This window comes from Mustela lutreola, chromosome 11, assembly GCF_030435805.1.
Source record: "Mustela lutreola isolate mMusLut2 chromosome 11, mMusLut2.pri, whole genome shotgun sequence".
Lineage (NCBI taxonomy): Eukaryota > Metazoa > Chordata > Mammalia > Carnivora > Mustelidae > Mustela > Mustela lutreola.
In genome coordinates this window covers 52182311-52205002 of record NC_081300.1, presented here as the reverse complement: position 1 = coordinate 52205002, position 22692 = coordinate 52182311, and the positions used below count along the sequence as shown (strand labels likewise).

At 36.2% G+C, this 22692-nt stretch overlaps 1 protein-coding gene across 2 annotated transcripts in view; it reads right to left on the bottom strand.

Moving 5' to 3' along the window:
- Positions 1-22692, bottom strand: part of SMCHD1 (structural maintenance of chromosomes flexible hinge domain containing 1) — a 150484-nt gene that overhangs the window by 1268 nt on the left and 126524 nt on the right. For both annotated transcript variants that reach the window (XM_059138660.1, XM_059138661.1), the window contains 3 exons: positions 15697-15868; positions 10171-10329; positions 8772-8886 (listed from right to left, as the gene is read on the bottom strand). In XM_059138660.1, coding sequence (XP_058994643.1) covers positions 8772-8886; positions 10171-10329; positions 15697-15868 — 446 coding nt within the window. The remainder of the gene's footprint in view (positions 1-8771; positions 8887-10170; positions 10330-15696; positions 15869-22692) is intronic.

The window sequence follows — 22692 nt, the reverse complement described above, 5'->3', positions numbered from 1 at the left end:
ACAGAGTAAAGATGAAACAATTTGGACGACAGTTCTGTGGAATGTTATATTCATTTTCATTTTTCTTTTGAAGGGTATATTCATTGAATATATGAGTGAAATGAGTGAAAATTAATGGTATATTCATTTTCACTTTTCCCCTTTCCTTAAATGAAATTACTATTTTAAAAATAAACAAGAATTATAATGCTTATTTCAGAAAAGTCACAAAATAAGGACAAGCAAAAGGAAAAACATTAAAAAACCATAATTCCATTCATACAGAGATGAACACAGTAAACATGAGATCATGACCTGAGCTGAAATCAAGAGTTAGATGTTTAACCAACTGAGCTACCAAGGCACCCCAAGATATTTTTGTTTCAAATGCTCTTTAGTTTTTGAGATTGCACAAGAATTATTAGTTCAAGATCTACAGAGAACTGGCAGAGATTAAGAATGAGGAAATTACTAATTAAACAGTAATTTATGGGGCACCTAGGTGGTTCAATCAGTTAACTGTCTGCCTTTGGCTCAGGTTATGATCCCAGGGTCCTGGGATCATGTCCTACATTGGGCTCCCTACTCAATGGGGAGCCTTCTTCTCCCTCCATCCCCTACTTGTATGTTCTCACTCTTTATCTCAAATAGATAAATAAAATCTTTAAAAAAAAACCCAAACGCTGTAATTTAAATTTTAGCAGCACTTGGGTAGTTCAGTCGGTTAAGCTACCAACTCTTGGTTTCTGCTCAGGTTTTGAACATGATCCAGGGTTGTGAGATCAAGCCCCACCTCCAGCTGAGCAGGGAGTCTGCTTGAGATTTTCTCCCTTAGCCCTCCCTTTCACTCTCTCCAAAATAAAAAAATCTTAAAAAGAATTTTTTTAAAATGGAAATTTAAACTGACTTTAAATCTCCCAAAGAAAAACAGGATGCAAAGGGGGAGAAAACCACGGAGTAGAATATACGAAATTTTCAATCTAAAACTCCTCTTTTTAACACTATTTATGAGAAAGAGAGAGAGAGAGTGTGCACAAGTGGATAGAAGGGCAGAGGGAGAGAATCCTCAAGCCGACTTCTCAATGAGTATGGAGCCCAACGCTGGGTTTGATCACATGACCCATAAGATCATGACCTGAGCAGAAACCAAGAGCTGATTGCTTAATCAACTGAGGCACCCAGGCACCCCCAACCTATAACTTCTAACACTGCCAAAACAGAGCTAAACAAAAATGGCTAACTTTTTGTGTTTATTTTCTGTGTGTCAAATCTGTGTCGGCAATATGGTTGTATTTTGCTCTCTGGAAACATTTATGCTCCTCCCCTTTTCTTCAATATTCTAAAATTTTACTATGAAATATATTTTGGTACATCATTTGTCATTCATTGTGCTGGGCTTTCAGTGGACCCTTTCATTTATCTCTGGGAAATTCTCTTCCACACATTTTTGCTTCTGTTTTTTTTTTTTAACTTTCCGGGATTCATAACATAATTGATTCTCTATGTCTCCTTCTTTGTCTTCACAAAGAATAGAAAAAATATATTTTTTCTATTTTTCTGGGAAGTTTGACTTTAGTCTTTTGAAATTTTTATTTCTGCAACAGTTTATAATCTGTTATCTTATCCTGGCTATATCTTTCTCCTAATAATAAACTGAATTTTGTGAATATAACTCCCCCTGAAAATCTAATTAGGAATTAAAATTTTTTTAAAGTTCCATTGAATCATCTTCCAGGGATGGTTTTACTATTTATCTTGGACTTTTTCTCATACCTTGGTGACTCCCTTCATCTGCATGATGATTCTTATCTGTACAATTACACTTAAGAAAAAGAATTATGGTTCTGGCCTGCATTGTTGTTTCTTCTACAAAAAACCAGAACTATTTTTCCATCAAGTCCCTCTGAGTGGAAATTTTAGGTAGGACAGAACAGAGCAGGGTCCATGGGCCAGCAGGCTCTGCTTTACAAGCACATGGCTGGAGAGCCAACTATCAGGCTGCTAGCTCTCTAGGTACCAGCATGAGATAAGGCTTGAGGGTGCCATCAACTAACCCGAAGCCAATATGCCAACATTTGATTAACTACCAGTTTTATCTAACTTTGTGGTGGCATCTTTAATACTTGGGAACAATGAAATAAAACTTTCAGAATTTTGGGTTGAAAATTTGGCATATTCCTAGGATGTGGTTTCCTTTCCTTTTCCATTTTCCTCCCATCCCCTCTCTTTTGTTCCCCTGAGTCTACACCCTCTCCAGGTTCCATCAAACAGATGGTCTCCCATTGTCTCTAGACTATCTCCCAGTTCTTCCTCCTTTGGTATACTCTAGACTAGTTTCTATCCCACTATCCTAAGAAAACTTCAATCAAATGTGAAGGCAGGGGGCACCAAGGTGGCTCAGTCAGTTAAAAGTATGACTTTTGGTTTTGGCTCAGGTCATGACCTCAGGGTTGTCAGATCGAGCCCTGAGTTGGGCTTAGGATTCTCTCCCTTTCTCTATCTCCCCCTCCCTTTCCTCTCATATGCTTTAATAAATAAATAAAATCCTTAAAAAAAATGTTAAGGCAGAATGAAGGCTTTGTCAGATACACAAGGGCTCCATGTTTCTTTGTACACTTTTTCTATTATAGGAGAGAAACACAAGGCATCCAAGAAACAGCAGATTCAACCCAAGAGTAGCCAAAGAAGATCCATGAGACTTAGGTATAGTTTTACTAGTCACTGTAGTAGTAGGAAGAGTATGCGATTAAGGTAAGCAGTGAAACAGGGTGCCTCGGTAGTTCAGTCTGCTGAGTGTCAACTCTTGATTTGGCTCGGGTAATGATCTCAGGATTGTGAGATTGAGCCCCGTGTCAGGCTCTGCACTCAGTGCAGACTCAGCTTGAGAGATTCTCTCTCGCCCTCTCTTCCCTCCTCTACCCCGCTTCCAACTCATGATTGCTCTCTTTCAAATAAATTCTTAAAAAAAAAAAAAAAAAAAAGGAAGGTAAACAGTGAAAGGAAAAAGAAAAAAAAAGGAAATTAAAAAGTACAGAAAAATTAACAATATCCAAGAAACAGTCTAAACAGCGACTGGGTTAAAATTTAACATGTTTTTAAAAAACTAATACACAGTAAAAAAGACTTATTTGATCCTGACATTTGGAACACTAATTGTTGGCCTAGAATCTTATAGGGATGTCAATGTAATCTTATGACACAACTCTGCTTAGTACTAAATATTTACATAGCCAAAATAATATATGTGTGGTTTACAGCTTTTTACCTTTGAAAAAAGCATGGAGGACTTGCTTATGATTGCAGGATAGACTATACCTAAATAATATTACAACGGAGGGAAAGTTCTAAAACATTTCCAAACAATTCAGTCCAGAAGTCCTCAGGTGGGCCAGGCAATATGGACGTCCACACAAGGGGGTGGGTGAGCCGTACTATCTTAAAGCTGATAAGATGGACAGAGTATGTGAAAAACAGATCGGCAACAACAGAATAACCAAAACTAAATAGTTAAAGCAAAGGTTGCTTCTGGGGAATAAGATGGGTGAGGATGCATAGGATCTAAGATTTCATCATCATAAGCTCTCTTTTTATCACTGTGCTCTCCAACTGAGTTAACCATTAGCCATGTGTATCTCTGGAGCACTTGCCATATAACTAGTTCTTAGAGATTTGCTGTCTTCTGAAGTTCTAAGATTTTATATGAAAAAAAAATTTAAAGTATCTCAAGAAATGTTTTACACTATACGTTACAATAATATTTTGTATACTGGGTTAAAATAATTATTTAAAAAAGTCTCACAGTTTCTTCTTCTTCTATTTTTTTTTTTTTTTCTCTTCTGTTTCTTTTTAATACAGCTCCCAGGAAACTTTAAAGCCACAGATGTGGCTTACATTACAATGCAACACTAAATCTTATATACCATTTGATTTATTTATATGTATGACTTCAGCGAAGAGATACTACCACTACTAACAACATAATGATAAACTAAAAAATCAACTCTAGCTCATACTACCTCTGAATTGTTATAAAATCTTAATTAACAAAATTCAAATCAGTGACATGTGTAGTTGTACTGTATTAATGGCAAAGTTTGGGGCTAATTCAATGCTGAGGCTACAGTACAGCTTCAAGAATATGCATATTAGTCTAGAACTGTTTGGCAGGAATTTCCTCCCTGGTCTCTTAGAAAACTGGAAATATGCTCACCATAATAAATAAATTAATAAAACACTTCTTTAGGGCGCCTGGATGGCTCAGTGGGTTAAACCCTCTGCCTTTGGCTTAGGTCATGATCCCAGAATACTGGGATCTAGCCTCACACTGGGCTTTCTGCTCAGCAGAGAGCCTGCTTTCCACCCCACCACTGCCTGCCTCTCTGCCCACATGTGATCTCTCTCTCTGTGTCAAATAAATAAAAAATCTTTAAAAAAATTACTTAAAAAACAAAAGCAAAACAAACAAAAAAACACTTCTTTAAAAATTATAGTAGGGGCATCTGGCTGGCTCAGTCAGAAGAGCATGTGACTCTTTATCTTGGGGTCATGAGTTCAAACCCCATGTTAGGTGTAGAGATTACGTAAGTAATAAATTTAAGTAAATAAAGAAACTGTAAAACAATTATAGTAAACCTACATGAAAATAAAGGGAACAATATAATAAACTCCTATTTCAAGCTGCAATAATTTTATATTTTTCCCAATCTTGTTTTGATATCCTGTCACACTTTTTTTTTTAATCTCTCTGGCAGTATTTCAGGGTATACCCCAGATATCACGTTATTTCACCACTACCTCAGTACACATTTCTAACAATATATTTATTTTAATGTAAATACTATTACATTGTTATACACAAATAATTCCTTAATATATCTAATATCCAGGTGATACTAAAATTTCTCCAATTTTTTTCAAAGTTGTCATCTGAAAGATTCAAATGTGAATCCAGACAAGGACTTCACATTGCATTTGTTTCTTATACTTTTCAATCATTTTTATTCTATGTCAAACAGTTCATCCTTCTTCCTATTCTTCTTTTATGGCACCAATTCCATTAACAAAAGTCATTTGCCATGTGCTATGTTCCATTCTTGACATTCTGGATTTGGCTGATACTTCCTCGTGGTATCATCTAACTTTCCCCTATAAACTTTCCCTTATTTCCTGTACACTTGTAGTTAAATCTGCTTCCCTTCCTCTCTCTCTGCCTGCCTCTCTGCCTACTTGTGATCTCTGTCTGTCAAATAAATAAATAATCTTAAAATAAATAAGTAAGTAAGTAAATAGATGAATAAATAAGAGATTTAACCTCTTATGCCTTATAGTATCTATTCTTTGCAATGAATTAACCTCCTTTCCAAGCATCGGGGAGGTTACCATTTACATACCATCCAAAGGAAAAAAGTTTTCTGGAGTGCTTACTACTTCCTAGAAGCCTTATTGGACTCCAGTTACTTCCTATTCAATCAAATAATAGCAAATGTCCTGCTTTTAGTATTGCTAAGATCAATCAGTGGATTCAGGTAGATCAATCTGATCTTTATATGATTAAGTTTCCCCATCAACTTTCTATCTTATCATTTAAAATATCTATTATTATTGCTGAGATCTACTATTGCATTAGGGGTGGCAAAATCATGTTGCAAATTTATCATGCCTCTTACATTTTATCCTTTATATAAAGAACTTTTTTTTTAAAGATTTTATTTATTTATTTGGCAGAGAGTGAGGATAAGTAGGGGTAGCAGCAAGCAGATGGAGAGGGAGAAGCAGGCTTCTTACTGAGCAGGGAGCCCAATGCAGGGTTCAATTCCAGGACCCTAGGATCATGACCTGAGATGAAGGCAGACACCTAATGGACTAAGCCACCCAGGCACCTCTATAAAGAATTTTTAAAAGAAGAACTTCTGTAAAGAACTTTCTTGGGATACTTGGGTAGCTGAGTCAGTTAAGTGTCTGCCTTCAGCTCAGGTCATGATCCCAGGGTCCTGAAGGTTGCTTGCTCAGCAGGGAGCCTGCTTGTCCCTCTGCCTGCCACTCCCCCTGCTTGTGCACTTTCTGACAAACAAAATCTTAAAAAAAAAAAAAAAAAAAGAAAGAAAGACAAAGTCTTCAAGGAAAAGTAAGACAAAAACAAGAAGAGTGAGGCAAACCACAAGAGACTCTTAACCACAGGGAATGGGGTGCCTGGGTGGCTCAGTCATTTAAGCGACTGCCTTTGGTTCAGGTCACGATACCAGAGTTCTGGGATCAAGTCCCGCATCAGGTTCCTTGCTCAGCAAGGAGTCTGCTTCTTCCTCTCCCTCTGTGCTCGCTCTTGTAAATAAGTAAAATGTTAAAAACAAAACAAAACTACAGGGAACAAACTGAGGGCTGCTGGAGGGGAGGTGGGTGGTGGGATGGGGTAACTGGATGATGGGCATTAAGGACGGAACTTGAAGTAATGAGCACTGGATGTTACATGAAACTCATGAATCACTAAATACTACCCTTACGCTTCCACACATGCACACAAAAAAGAACTTTCTTCAATTATTTGGTTATCTTGAAAAACAGTTCATTTAAGTAAGAACACACCTTAAAAAAAAGAAAAGAAAGGGGGTGCCTGGGTGGTGTGGTTAGTTACATGTCTGACTCTTGGTTTCAGGTCAGGCATGATCTTAGGGAGCTGAGACTGAGCCCTGCATGAGGTTCCCTGCTCAGCACGGAGTCTACTTTCTTTCCTTCTGGCCACCCCCAAATCCAACCCACTTCCTCTGAAAGAAATACATCTTAAAAAAAAAAAAAAAAGAAAAAAGAACGTCTTTACTACATGGATATACCAATTTTTATAATAATGAGTTGGTGCGTAAGCAACTGCCAATGATCATCAGTAAGGATTCTTCTGCATCATTCTGAACTCATGATTTGTAAAAATTACAGGTTAAATCCATTCCAAAGATTCTTTCTGGTGCTACACTGCGCCAACATACTTTCAGTGGTCAGCTTAATAATTTCTATGTATTGTGTACCCATAATAAACATTCATATACATCATTCATATACCCATGTGGGAAACACCTCTCTCATATTGATAACTACTACATTCTTATAATCTCGTTACCATTTCAGTAGCTCTCCTCCTTAATTTACTTTAAAGGCAGCTATTCCACGATCCTTCCCCCTTACTTTTATACAGTATTCGGTATTCAAGAGATATCAGTGACATAAAGAATTTTACCTCACAATTTTTTTGCAACACAGATTTCTCTTTTGGGAATGCAGATAATGGCTTCTGCTTACCTCTCCAAAACTCTTACTTCTCCCTCTTCCCATGTCTAAGCCATACAATCATCTTTTCAATTCCTCAAACATGCCGCACTCGCTTCTTTTTCAGAACTTCCATATTTATTTTTTTCCCTCTGACTGAAACCAATCCCTATGTGACTGGTAGCTTTTCACCCTTCAGTTCTCTGCTAAAATGCATCTTTCCTGACAACCAATATAGTTTCCCCACCATTTTATATAATTTCATCCTTTTTTTCTTTCACAGAACTTAACATTATTGTACACAGGAAAATATTTACTTTTTCGAATTATCCTTCTGCACAGTATTATAGAGCTCCATGAGGAGGCAAGAACCATGCCACTTTTACTCACCCAGCAATACATAACACAAAATAAACATTCAAGTAACTATTGAATAAATGTAGAATATGTAGATGGATAGGGCATGGGATACCAATTCAAATACCACAGTCTCAAAGAAACTCCTCGAAGGTCAATATGAGACACTTTTTCTGGCAGAGTCCATATTTAAACCTTTGGAAATAATGTACAAGAAACCCCAGTACCATGGTATCCTCCTATAGGGTGGCCTTACTAACATCTAATCTAAAAAAGACAACTTGTGTGTGTGTGTGTGTGTGTTTTTAAAGATTTTATTTATTGAGAGACAGAGCATGAGGGAGGAGTGGTCAGAGGAAGGAGCAGAAGCCTGATGGGAGGCTTGATCCCAGGAATCCTGGGACTCCGAGATCATTACCTGAGGTAAAGGCAGACACTTAACCAACTGAGCCACCCAGGCAACACCAAAAGACAGCTTTCTTAAAATTGAGTTAGGCTACAGATAACTTTGCTGGGATTTTGGTGTGCTATGTAAATGGTATCTGATTTTCCAAACCAACTATTATATGCGAATTTTAAATAAATAACATACAAATGGTTTTGTATATTCTAACTTAGCAAGCTGCTGATCTTATGAAGCAGAATGTGATGTATTTGCAAGGTAAGCCAAACAACAGAAAAGCAATTTAAATCTTAACACTGATTTAAAAAAAAACATAAATGATAAACCTTTCCAAATAATTAGCAAAAATCATTTAGAAAACTGGTATAGCCTAGAAGAATATAATAATTATGTTTTATTTTCATTATTCATCACTTAGTTTATAGAACAAAACAAAACCCCTAATTCTGGCTCAAGGGGGAAATCAGAAATAAATTCACATTGGCTTTTATTTTTATTTTTTTAAGAAGTTTATTTTATCATTATTTTTTTAGAGAGACAAAGAGAGAGAAAGAGAGTGAGTGTGAAAGGGGAGGAGCAGAGGGAGAAGGAGAGAGAATCCCAAATAGGCTCCACCTTCAGTGTGGAGCCTGACCTGGGGCTCAATCCTATGAACCTGGTATCACAATCAAGGCAGAAATCAAGAGTCAGATGCTCAACTGACCAAACCACCCAGTTACCTGCATGCTGTTAGTATGATGACTCAAGATCTATGATAACTCTCAGGTTACAATAAACTCACCTATTTTGTCTGGAAGCTTCTCTTCTCATTCTTTTAGGAGGAATTGGACAATCTGTCATTTCAACCTTTGTTGGATGGCGCAATGAGTCATTACACTTACGTGTGGGAGTCATACCTGTAAAGACAAAAAATGTAAAAAATGAACTTTTAAAAGACTGGGATTATGAACATTGGGGTGCACCTGGCCCTTCTTTTCACTACATCTGTATCTTTGGGGTAAATACCTAGTAGTACAATTGCTGAGTCATAGGGCAGTTCTATTTTTAATTTTTTGAGGAACCTCCACACTGTTTTCCAAAGTGGCTGCACCAATCTGCATTCCCACCAACAGTGTAAGAGGGTTCCCCCTTCTCTACAACTTCTCCAACATTTGTTTCTTGCCTTGTCAATTTTTGCCATTCTATCTCTGGTGTAAGTTGGTATCTCAATGTGGTTTTGATTTGAATTTCCCTGATGGCTACTGATGAACACTTTTTCATGTGTCTGTTAGCCATTTTTATGTCTTCTTTGAAGAAGTGTCTGCTCATGTCTTCTGCCCATTTTTTGACTTATCTGGTTTTTGGGTGTTGAGTTTGAGAAGTTCTTAGATGCTAAGTGAAATAAGTCAAACAGAGAAAGTCAATTATCTTATGGTTTCACTTATTTGTGGAACATAAGTAATAGCATGGAGGACACTAGGAGAAGGGAAAAATGAAGGAGGAGAAATCAGAGTAGGGAACAAATCATGAGAGACTATGGACTCCCAGAAACAAATGAAGAGTTTTGGGGTAGGGTAGGGTGATGGGTTAGCCTGATGGTGGGTACTAAGGAGTGCACGGATTGCATGGAGCACTGGGTGTTATATGCAAACAATCAATCATGGAACACTACATAAAAAACTAATGATGTACTGTATGGTGACTCAGAAAAAATAAATAAAAGACTGAGATTATTACAAGAAAAGCGAACCTACTTTAATTTACAGAAAACAAATTAATAATATTGAGAATGCTTCCTACTACTCCTGCCAAGAGAAAAGCCTACAATCGCTTATCAGATGGCTTGGAGGTGGGTGGGTGGGTGGATGGCTCAGTGGGTTAAGCCTCTGTCTTCAGCTCAGGTCATGATCTCAGGGTCCTAGGATCAGGTCCAGCATGAGGCTCTCTGCTCGGTGGGGAGCCTGCTTCCTCCTCTCTCTCTCTCTGCCTGCCTCTCTGCCTACTTGTGATCTCTGTCAAATAAATAAATAAAATCTTAAAAAAAAAAAAAAGACTTAAAAAAAGAAAAAGATGACTTGGAGGACAAGAGTGTCAACTTAAGTCATGGATCATTCACATTCTTTCTTCTTGGAGTTCAACTCTAATCATAAATATTTGTCTTCATGAAGAGAAAACAGAAGTAACAAAAAGCAAGCACAAACCTAGTTTCTGTTCAATCAGTTTCAGATTTTTCTCTTGTTCATCAAGTTCTTGTTTTTTCTTCTTCATATCAGGAGTGTGAAGGTACTCTAACTGACGGTTAAGGTCCTCTATCACATTGTTCAATTTGTTCACAGCAGTACGATACTGTTGAAGAAGATCTGCAAAGAAACCAAAGATGTCTGATTAAAATGACAGACACTATATCAAGTCAGTGTTTAAAGAAAGAAGAATTAGCAACAATGGGTATTATGTTATAGTAACATGTGGCAACTACTTTTAAAGCCACAATACTTTGTTCAGTGTAAACAGACAAAATAAAAATGCTGCTTAGATCCCAGCACAAAATCAGTGCTTTATAAATTTTAATTTTTTTCACCTGCTTGACTTTAATACATAATGGAGAAGAAAATTACCTTAGTTATGTAATCCAGAAACAATTTTCTTTCTACTCTTTCACTTTGTCATGCAAATGAATACATATATTGTTTCAAACTTGGGAAAGTTCTCTAAGCTTTGTGAGCCTCAACATCCTTATCTATCAAATGAGGAGGGCAGCAGTAAATGAAATCATTCCAGTGACAAGCTTAATAAAGTATCCAATACCTAAGTAAGCCTTCAAATACTATTATTCTGACAACTGCTTATTTATATAATCTATTTTTCTATTTTTCTATAATCTTTGCTTTTTTTTCTTGATTTTTAAGGTTGTTTTAATAGTAAGAGCTATAACACCTATTTCTACCTTATGTTGCAATTTTTCCCAGTTTGTCATTTGTCTTTCTATATTCTCCAAGGTGCCTTAAAATTGCATGCAAACTTTTTTTAAAAAGTATAAATTATTTTGTTTGCTCATTTCTTTTAGTATTTCTATATCAAAAAACTCTTCTAATTTTGGATAGGGTCATCAAGGAAGTTCTTTCTGAAGGTAGAACACTAAAGACCAGACCAGAAAGAAATTAAGTCAGCTATACACATATTTTGGGCAAAATCATTGTAGATAAGGCCATTAAACTATTCCTTTCACTATTAAACTCATTTTCTATTTAACCGTGCCAAGAACTTCCTAAACACAACTGAAGAATGGTAATATTAGTTTTCTTTTTCTGTACTATTTTATTTTGTAAGATGATCTGGGTATTCTCCATATTTATATTATGCAACAATTTAAAGTTTGAACACTTCTTCAGGTAATGGTCTACCTAAGTTTTCTGTCTTATTTAAAGCAATTTTGTTTGCAATTTTCTACAATTTAGTCCATTTTATTTGGAGATGCTAAATATAGTTATAATATAAAAATCTAAGAAATCTCTAAGTCTGAATAGAATTTTCTGAGCCAATATTCCTCTTGTATTTGTTCTTGCCGGAAGACTGCCTCTAGGAATTATATACTCAATACAAGGTTCTTTTTTCTAATACATTTGGTTGCACTGCTTATTGAAATGTATTTTTCCCTGTCATTTGATTTGAATGATTAGTTTGCTTTCTCATTTACTAATAAAACATTCAGCTTATAGATTTGATATTTGATCTCAGGTGTCTTCATGTCTCCTAAATCTAATATGTGATGCTCATTTAAACTTTTTCTTTTTTGACAAAATACTTTCTTCTAAAGGTCCAGTATTTGGGGTGGTTACTTTGGGAAGAAAGGAATAGCTATTTTTAGAGTTCCATTACATTACGCTACAAAACGCTGGGTAAGATCTGCTTTTTAAAATTTGTCGTCTCATTTTGTTAAGTAGCAATTTGGTCCTCTGAAATTATGGCCGATTTTTGTACATACTCTATAAAGACCTAAGAAAGTGCTGGTAATGCAACTTAATAGGTGATAATTCTTTATGTTTTTGACTAATAACCTGTCATGGAAAAATGGTTCCTCAAAACAATACTTCTATCTCTATTATTGCAAGTTTAAAAATTCTGGTTCTGTATTTTATCACATCAAGTTTATTAAGTTTTGTACCTGTGGTGTGGAATACATCTTTATCAAAATGAATTTATCTTTGCTCTTTTTAGTGCCTTTACCTTGAGGTTAGTTTTGGCATTAATATTCATTACTGGCGATTTTTTCTATTCAATGTTTACATGACATTTTTGTTAATTATTTATTTCACTTTATATTTTGTTTAGGAGATTCCTTATAAAGAATATAAATGAGTGTCAGACACAGCCTTTACATAAGAGATTCCTATTTTTTAGTTTACTGATCATGTGGCACTGTGCAAGTCATTTAAATTCCCATAGTTTCTCTTGTTACTCCATCTAATTTTTCTATACTTCTGACATATATTAAGCACTAAACAAATAAGCAAAAAATGACAAAATTTTTATACATTCTGGGACTAGATTTTTAAAATCTAAGTGTCTTTGCTTTCTAGTGGAAAAATTTCATGTATTCACATGTTATTCAAGATCTTATTTTTAATAACCTTATTTTATAACATGTACACACTCATTTATTCATCTTGTGCTCTGATTTATTTGCTCATACCTCATAATGCAAAACACTACAGATATAATTACTTAGAAGACACTAGTAGACAATTTTTGTGGTGACAGTCTAGCTTAAAATTGCTTTTTCTTGGCAAACCATCCCACAATATACAAGAAACGTTTCTCAAAGCTCTCTTCTATCTGATCTTTCCTATGGCCAACTGATTTAAGAAGGGAATTTCCTTCTCCTAGGAGTTGTACAGTCTGGAGCATGTTAAAAAGTGCAAACTGAAGTCTAGGTGCAAGGAATTCAAGGTTGCTGAATGTCACAAAGTCATCCTTGATTTTGTCTTGGCTGTTTCCAATCTTTGAATCAGTGATTTCTTCCAGTTTCCTGCCAGTACATTCCTGTTTTGCTTAATGTGGTCAGTCAGGGCTGGTTGCTATTGCTTATAACCAAAAGCATTTTATATGTATCAATAATCTTGAATGATCTCATTTAATTTTTTAAACCATTTGTTTAGTATTTAAGGTTTTTTAAAAAAGACGTATTTATTTGAGAGAGTGAGAGAGAATGCGCACATGCCAGGGAGAGTCAGAGGGAAAGAATCCTGAGCATACTCCCTGCTGAGGACAAAGCCCAATTTAGGGGTTCAATCTCAGGACCCTAAGATCATGACGTGAGTAGATATCAAGAGTTGGATGCTCAACGGACTGAGCCACCCAAGCGCCCCTAATAAATGAATTCTTAATGCTGATTCATTAGTCTGCATGTACAGCATATTTTTTTAAGATATCTACCAAGAAGGACATGCAGCTGCTATATTTTAAATCCTTGCATTATTTTTTAACTTTACATACTTGATAACCCAACAAGGGCACAAAAATCTTTGATCAAATGTTTTCTTCCCAAAACCTATAGATAATGCTTCACACTGTTATACTAACATTGAGATGCCCAGGGAAACTGCAAATTGTCAGTTGACAGCTATGCATTTTTAAAGTTCCACAGGTAATTATTTTGCTTGGGAACCACTGCCATAAACTGTAGTGCTCAACTGATATGGGTTGAATCTTTTAATGTTGATTCACTAGCCCTGAGTGAACTGTGTTTCTCTTTTTACTTTTTACAGTTTGTTTAGATGTTCAGTTATTGTCTACAGCGAAGATTTTTGCGTGTACTCACTGACATCATAAGCAGAAGTATGAGCCTTTATGTCATATAAAATTTTAATTTTCTGTGTATTATGATGTTTTGACATCTTTTTTTTTTTAAAGGTTTTGTTTATTTATTTAACAGACAGAGATTATATATAGGCAGAGAGGCAGGCAGAGAGAGAGGAGGAAGCAGGCTCCCTACTGAGCAGAGAGCCCGATGGGGGGCTCGATCCCAGGACCCTGAGATCATGACCTGAGCCGAAGGCAGGAGCTCAACCCACTGAGCTACCCAGGAGCCCCTAATGTTTTGACATCTTAAAACCTTTCTGGCTGGTTAAAGGCTGGCTCTTATGGGGCTAGCCAATTAGCTAGCATGCAAACTAACCAATCCAGAGCCAAACCACTTCTATCTGGCTTGTACACCCCAAAAAGCAGTATTCCTTTGCCTTAATCATCATCCTTTGCTGAGAGACCATACCTACAGCCCATCGCCCACTGAAATTATTCAAACTAGTCAATCCTAAGCCATTTGCCCCGTCATGCCTTTCCTTTCCTATGGAAACCTCAATAAAGGCTGTAGCCTAAGCACCCTCCTTGCTCTTATTTTTTTGCCTCCTCACCACATTTGTGCTTTTTTCTATGTGGCTATCAGTGGTATGCCCTCTGTCTCTAAGACCTATGAGTATACTACACTTTGTTTTTCTGAGACTCTCTCCTGGGTCTCCTCTTACACCTGCACCCGACTGACCATATCATAAAAGAACACAAAACAACCCTCCCACATCTTTCCCAACTATTAACTTTAAATATTGCTGGTGGCTGAAGTAATAATTCCAAGCTGAAAACAATCCAAGTTCCTTAACAGCAGAAAAAAAAAATAAACTACAGTATATTGATATGATGGAATATTATCCTGCCATGAAAACAATCAATCATATACAGAATGTTGCATGAACAAAGATATACCAAAAAGTATGCATTGCATGATTCCATTTACATAAGGTATGAAAACAGACATACTGTCTTAAGTCAAGGAAGTTGTTATTCTTTCAAGAGGAGATTGGGTAGGGACAGGAAGAGTGCATGAGAGACTTTCTGTGGGATCGATCATGTTCTATACCTTAATACAGGGGCAGCGCTCATTTTGTGAAAATCTACCAAGCTGTGTGTTTACGAAGTGTACACTTTTCTATATGTATATTCTAAAGTTAAGAAAACAGGGTATATAGATACAAGAGAACATTATTCAGCCTAAAAAGAAAAGAAATTCTGACATATGCCACAACATGGATGCACCTGGGAGCCATTATGCTCAGCGAAATAAGCCAGTCATAAAAGGACAAATACTTTATGACTCCACTTTTAAGAGGTGCTTATTAGAGTAGTCAATAATTTTTTTAAAGTTAACAATGACAACAAACTACTTTCTTGCTACAAAAGTAGATACCCAAGCATATTAGAACTATATAAAAGAGCAGATTCTAAGTTATAGCCTTGCAGGGGACCTCCTATAAGGTATCTGCACTTCAGAGCACAGATGTAGAGGCAATTACACTGGCTGCCTAGAAACAAGGGGACAGGCCTGCAGAAGGGAAATTGGGGGAGGGAATCACATGTCATGCACTCTAAAATTAAAGTTTTTAGTTGTAATCTAGACAGCTACCAATTTTAATATAAAAAGAAGTATGATGATGTGATGAAATACTAAACCATTCGATAAGGACAGTATTTTCTTTAAGATAAGAAGAATGAAAAAGAAGGAAAACCTACTTCTATATAATCCCAAACTACCTGATACAAGAAAGTTCAAAGTATTGGACAAAAACATTATATTCATATTTTTACTGGTTAATTTTTCATGTTAGAGTATCAATATACAAGCCCCAGACAAAGGAGTGAAATCAAATGAGAAATTTTATTTAATTAGTTCAACCTACCTATTTGTTCCCCTAAGACCAGGCACTGTTTTGGTATTGGAGCTCCAAATACCATTCCCCGAAGTTTATCCATTGGAGGAGCTTTATTCTGAAGGCCCCCAAACTTTCCGTTACTTCGAATGCGATCTCCATCTCTGGTGAGCAGTGTAGGACAGTGTGTAATTTTAACAACCTATTATAAGCAAATGAATATTAATTAGTGAGCCTATAAAATGTACTTCAGTTGTTCTAAGAAAGGGGAAATCACTTAAGGGTTTAGAGGTTAGAAATGACATGATCATGCTAGTATGTTCAAAAATAAGCTAGTGAAAATATAAGATGAACTGGGGTAAAAACCCAGAGGCAGTGAGATGAATTAGATTACTTAAGTGTCAGCCTAAACTGGAATAGTGACAATGCAAATGGAAACAGTCAAACTGATGGCTTAATTGGTAAGACGAAGGAAGAGAGAAGCCAAAGAGCTCCCTGCTCTGAAAATCAGGCAGTATCAAGGCAGTATCATTCTCTCAGTTTCCTTCTATTAGATAGATAAAAGTTTTCCAGATGCCCAAAGGAAAGCAGAAAGAGAATATGAGCCTAAAGAAGACAGATGGAAAAGTACAGGGCTGAATCTTTAGAGGATAATACTATAATTTCAACTATGGGAAGAAAAAAGAGCTAGTAACATCATAGTTGGGAGAACTAGAATTATGTAGTAAAGCCTAAGTCATGGAATGGGAAGTAGGAAGGGTCAGGGAAGAATTAGATGCTTCAGAGAAGTCAAAGAATAAAAGAAAGGCATTGGATTTAGTATTCATGATCTTTAAGAATGGCCTTCCAAAAAAGGTTTAGGAAATAGACAAAAATAAAATGTAGAACAAGAGAAGCAGAATTCAAGTAAGATCTTATCACTACTCAAACTGTTAATACACACCACACTGAATGTTGGGAGAGCTGGGGAGAAAGGTCTTCTTGTACTAATCTTTTCTGGGACAGCACATCTCAAAGGAAATGTAGTTAAGTATTAAAAAGCTTAACATTTTGCATGACCCAGCAATTCACTTCTAAGAATTTATTCTGAAGGAAAATCACAGATGTGAACAATGTGCACTCATTGTTTTAATAAAAGATATGAATGTTGCATGTCTCAACATGTTAATAAATTAGGATACATCCACACAATGAAACAGAACATATACATTAAAAAATGATTGAAGAACACAATTTAATAATATGTAAAAATACCTAATTCAATCTAATACTGGGGTTAGTCTCTGATTTATAAAAATAAAAATATTAAATTTGATTTTTAAAAATGAAAAATAGTAGTAAATGAAAAAATAAAATCATGACTAGTATTTATTATTTTATTTATATATTATTTTAATATAATTTCAAGGTACTTTACAAATGTTTTCCAACTGAAGTGGATACTTTTTAAAAAATTTAAATAAAGGGGTTCCTGGCTGGCTCAGTCAGTAAAGCATGGGACTCCTGATCTTGCAGTTTGAAGTTTGAGCCCCATGTTGGGTGCAGAGATTACTTAAAAATAAAAAAATCTTAAAAAGAAAATTTAAATGCAAGAAGATGCCTATTTGAAGAAAATCCGTGGTGAACTCTTTGGTGAAATCAATCTTTTTGTTTTACTATAATTTTGTTTTTCTACAAACAATCACATCTTATTTTAGTTTTGTTTTGGATTTATATGTTTTTTAAAAGTGAACATTAAAAATGCAAAGTGGAGTCATGTACTATCCATTTATCAGGACTCAGGCAAATGTTTTTAAGCATCTGATACCTTCTTAAATAACAAACATACTCAAATTTGGGCGCCTGGGTGGCTCAGTGGGTTAAGCCGCTGCCTTCGGCTCAGGTCATGATCTCAGGGTCCTGGGATCGAGTCCCGCATCGGGCTCTCTGCTCGGCAGGGAGCCTGCTTCCCTCTCTCTCTCTCTGCCTGCCTCTCCATCTACTTGTGATTTCTCTCTGTCAAATAAATAAATAAATCTTTAAAAAAAAAAAACAAACAACATACTCAAATTTATTTTCTGACTTGTCCATTCTCTTGTTAACAGATGAATTACAAGCCTCCAATAAAAAGGGGAGTTTGGCTCCCTTCTATAACAATTCTGCAAATATTGTTCATGGATAGTTTCAACTTTCAAAGTATCCTTCATGGATAGTTTCAACTCTCATGGTTAGTTTCAACTCTCAAAGTATCCTTCGATCTCATGGTTCTACACCTCGAAGCACTCAAGAGGACAAAAAAAGTAATGACAGCTTTTGCAAATTCAGCCTACTGGTCTGGGAAATACCTATTCAAAACGGCTGTGGACTAAGAGGTGGTGGCATAAACTATGGAGCTGACAGGCTGAAGTAGTATAAATATGAAGTATTCAGGAAGAGAAAACAGTACCCAACACTAGCAAAAATAAAGTTACAAAGGGATGCCATAAAAGCCTTTTCTCAGAAAAGCTTTAGAAAAGTACTTAACTGGTGGAATGATAAGACTTGATTCAAAACTTAGGAAGGAAAGCAATCAGTATTTGCTACACAATTCTGAGGAACAAATACTGTCCCAGCTTTTGTCACATACACTCTATTACATTCTTGTTTACTTATTTATTTTTTAAAAAGGCTTATTAATTTTAGAGACAGAGGCAGAGAAGAAGAAAAGGTTTATTAATTTATTTTAGAGACAGAGACAGAGAAGATCTAGCGAGGGCAGAGAGGAGCCAAGGGAGAGAATCCTCAAGCTGACTTCATGCTGACTGTGGAACCTGATGTGAGGCTTGATCCCATGATCCCTGAGACATGACTGGAGCTGAAATCAAGAGCTGGCAACTTAACTGACTGAACCATCCAGGTGCCCCTACATTTCTTTTTTAAAGCTATGGATTGGTTGGTGTTTTTTCATCAATTCTAACAAATTTTCACCCATTAGATTCTTCAGATACTACCTTATGATCCTTTTCTCCCTCCACTCTAGTAGTCTGATTAGATTTTATTTTCTATTTGAGGTTTTCACATTCTGTCCTTCAGAACTCTCAACCTCCTCCCTTTCTTACTTTCCCTCTCTCTGGGCTGCAGTCTGAACAAGTTTTCTGATCTACCTTCCAATTCACTAATTCTCTCTTAAGCTATTTAACCTTCCCAGTGAGCATCTTATTTTTTTAATGGATATTTTCTAGTTTTAGAAACTCTATTTATCTTTTCAAGTCAACTTGGTCTTTTCTCATTTTCAATACTTTTCTTGAATTGCATTAAACATACTTTAAAATATTGGCTCTTATGTTCAATATGGGAATTATTTTAGGTATAAGATAAAGATGAATTCTTCCACATATAATCTGTGTTTCCTCCAAGCAGGTATCTAAGGACACTACCAGTCTAGCACCATGTGAAACCAAATGTTTACCTTGAAATTTTTCAGACCCCCCAAGTAATATGAATGCAGGCTGCAAACAGACAAAGGCCAATTTACTGATATTGACAAATGCTTTAGGAAACCAGTTTATTGATATTGATGATTTTTCCCCTTTTCCTCCTAGCACCAAGGTTCAAAAGAGGAAATTTTCCTGCAATCTCCAGGGGCACTTGGGAGCTGAAATGGAAATGGCAGAGGTTTTGTTCAACTTATACTAAAGTTTAGCCCTTTGGGTGATCCAGTTCACTGGGAAAGGGATCTTTTATCAGATTCCCCACTCTGGTTAAAGGCCCTGGGTTTTGTCTCCTACCTTCTGAGCCTTTCAAAGGAATGACAACTGATGCTCAATTTCAATTAGTTTGACAAATGTTCTCTAACCAAAACCCGGCTTTAGTGTTCTACTTACCTCTCTCAGTTCGACCATCACTTAGAAACCTTATCTTTTTGTAGACATTAAGATCCATATCCTACCATTACATAGCCAGAAATAGCCTTTCAGTTCATCTCTGCATGAATTTCCTGAGTTGTCTAGTCCATCTCTGTATAACCCTCAGTGCCTGGTACTGTGCCTAATAGGGTGCTGGAGCCAGCGAATACTGGACCACAGTGAGAGCCTACTCTCCCAAACACCTCATTCAATGGCTGCATATAGGCAGGAGGAAATCAGCTGTGATAGGAAGACTTACACCTTGGGCAAAAGCTACAAATCAGGTTCCCACCACCCCATTCACTGGAAAGCCAATTTTCAACATGTAAATAGCATCCACTGTGTCTCAGTCAAGTGTTCAAATATTGACCAAACTAGGTAGGATCTTCTAGATATTATTCAATTTGTTAATCCTATCCTCACTAGTGAGATTTTCATCCTCTCCTAACAGATCCCATGTTGTCATGACATTTAATGGGTAAGGTTTCTATTCCATAATTCAGACATATAAATATGCTAATCACTACCAGAATATAGCAGCTTCTCTATCTACAACTGTTTTCTGGCATAGTACATTATAGCCATTATTAGGTTCCCATGGAAACACTCATGAAGATGCCAAATACTACTCCTCAATTAGGTATATTATTTTCAATAATCTCACAAATTTAGCTCTTCTAAATCAGGGCAAATTTATTTCTTCCTCTTAGTTAGGTCCAAAGAAAACCTTCTCTGACAGTTCTAGTTCCACCATAAGTTGGTGTGATTTGGTACAGATTCTTTATTTATTTTGAGCTTAAAGTTTCTCATTTAGAAAGTGAGAGTATATTATCTCTAAAGTATCCAAGATTCTAGAACACACTATTTATAGAAACTGGCTCATATTTTAAATTGGCCTCTGTCTTCTCTTACATAACAACAAACATTCTTACTCACTTTCAGTTAATTTGCAAGCCTATGTTTTTCACACGTTTATCACCTAGTAATTCCAAGCTCCTAACACTACACTTATTAAATGTAATACTTCTTATGTATTAAAGAATTCAAGAACCCTGGATCTCAGATACAGAGATAATGTTCCTTTACTGAAATTTTACCATATTCCAGACTCTTTGCTTAATGCTTTATATGTATTATTTTATTCAACCTCTAGAACAGCCCTCTAAAAGGCTCCCCCTTTGGAGTAGATTTCTTTTTTTATAAGTAGTACAAAAGTGATAACCCTTAGTATATCCAACAGTATACAACATATTTTTCCAGTCTGTTTAAAGTACATAAACTCATATATTTTTAAGTTAAAAATTTTATAGGTTACACACAATGTTACATTACTTTCTGTTATATCACAATATAGTGATCCCACATCTCTGTAGATTATGCTATGCTCACCACAAGTGTAGCTAACATCTGTTACCACACATAACTATCATAGTATAAGTGATAGTATATAGTATATTTCCTATGCTGTGTCTTTTATTCTCATGACTTATTCAGTCCATAACAAAGTGTGTATTTCCCACTTCTCTTCATCCATTTTGCCTGTCCCCTCACCACCATCTTATACACAATTTTGAAACTTTTCAAAAAATATATTTTGTACACCTTCCTAGTTAGAAAATAGAAATTCATTATATGCTTTTTAAACAGTAACATAAACTCTACTGTATAAATTACTACAATAGAGTTATCCAATCCTAAATGATGAACATTTAAGACTATTTCCAAAGTTTCCCATTATAAATTTTTACTACTCTGATATTCTTACATATATCTCCACATACTTGTTGGAGTGTGTCTGTAAGATAAACTATTTCAGTACCTTGTGATGGTATAGAGATGGCTGCAAATTCGTTGCTCCTTCTCCCATGGGGAAGAGAGAGTGTATTCCCACCTCTCCACATACTCCTTGGATCTGGGGTAGCCAGATTTTGAACTGTGAAATTTACTTTTCCACGGCTAGGATGTGAGAGACCTGCAGCTTCTGTCTTAACTGCTTGGAACACCCCTTCTTAAAAACCAGATGCCATCGAAAAAGCCTAAGCAGTGACAAGTAGAGACTCACATGGAAAGATCTCAAGTTGGTCAGCTTATAGCTCCAACTGAGTGCCTAGGTAGCAGCCAATATCAACTGGTCAGTAGGAATGGGAGATAAACAAAAATGGGAACTAATTTCAAGGAAATTAATAATAATAAAGAAAATAAAAAGAATTTTGAGGAAATATTTCTATGTCTGAATGTGCAGGGTGATTTTCATCTCCAGCCTGTTCAGTGACCCAAATGTTCTTGAAAAAGAAATGGAGAGCCTCAGAACTAAGAAAAATCCCACTGCCCAGCCAGTAAAATGTCAAATCAAATCAAGGATGTCTCTTTGTTAAGACCTCAGATTTAAGGCACTATTTCCTAGATCCTCTTAGGTAGACAAAAGTTTCTAAAAAAAATTCCTAATGGCACTATACCACAGCCCCCTGGGGAGGGGATGTGTGTGTGAGTAACCCTGAGTCTGAGTCTCTGGCTAGACTCGGCTGAATTCCCAGAAAGTAACTGGTACCAACTGACAGCTATGTGAGTGAGGCACTTTGGAGCTCCCACCATCCCAAGCGTAACTAGCCAACACTGCAACTAGCTAACACTACTTGGAGACAACCACAGAGACCTAAGAACTAAGATGTTGTTATCGTTTACAGCCAGTAACTTTTGTGGTGTTCGCTAGGCAGCAATAGATAACTGAAACACTTACATCACAAACTGCTCTTCAAAGTAGTTATGGATTAAATTTTGTCCCTCAAAATTCCCATGTTGAAGTCCTAACCCCTCAGTTCCTCCAATTGTGACCTTATTTAAAGATAGTGTCTTTACAGAAGTAATCAAATTAAAATGAAGTCATTAAGTTAGGCTCTAATCTAACAAGTGGTATCTAATCTAACAAGGAGACCTGGATAGGCATACATGTGAACAGACACAAGGAGAAGATGCCCATCCACAATCCAAAGAGAGGCCTAGAACAAATCCTTGCCTCATAGCCCTCACAAAGAATCAACCCTGCCCAGACCTTGAATTTGGATTTCAAGGCTCTGGAAATATGAGGCCATCAATTTCTATTATTTAAGCTACTTAGTCTGTGGTACTTTGTCATAGCAGCCCTAACAACTAATAAGTAAGGGTT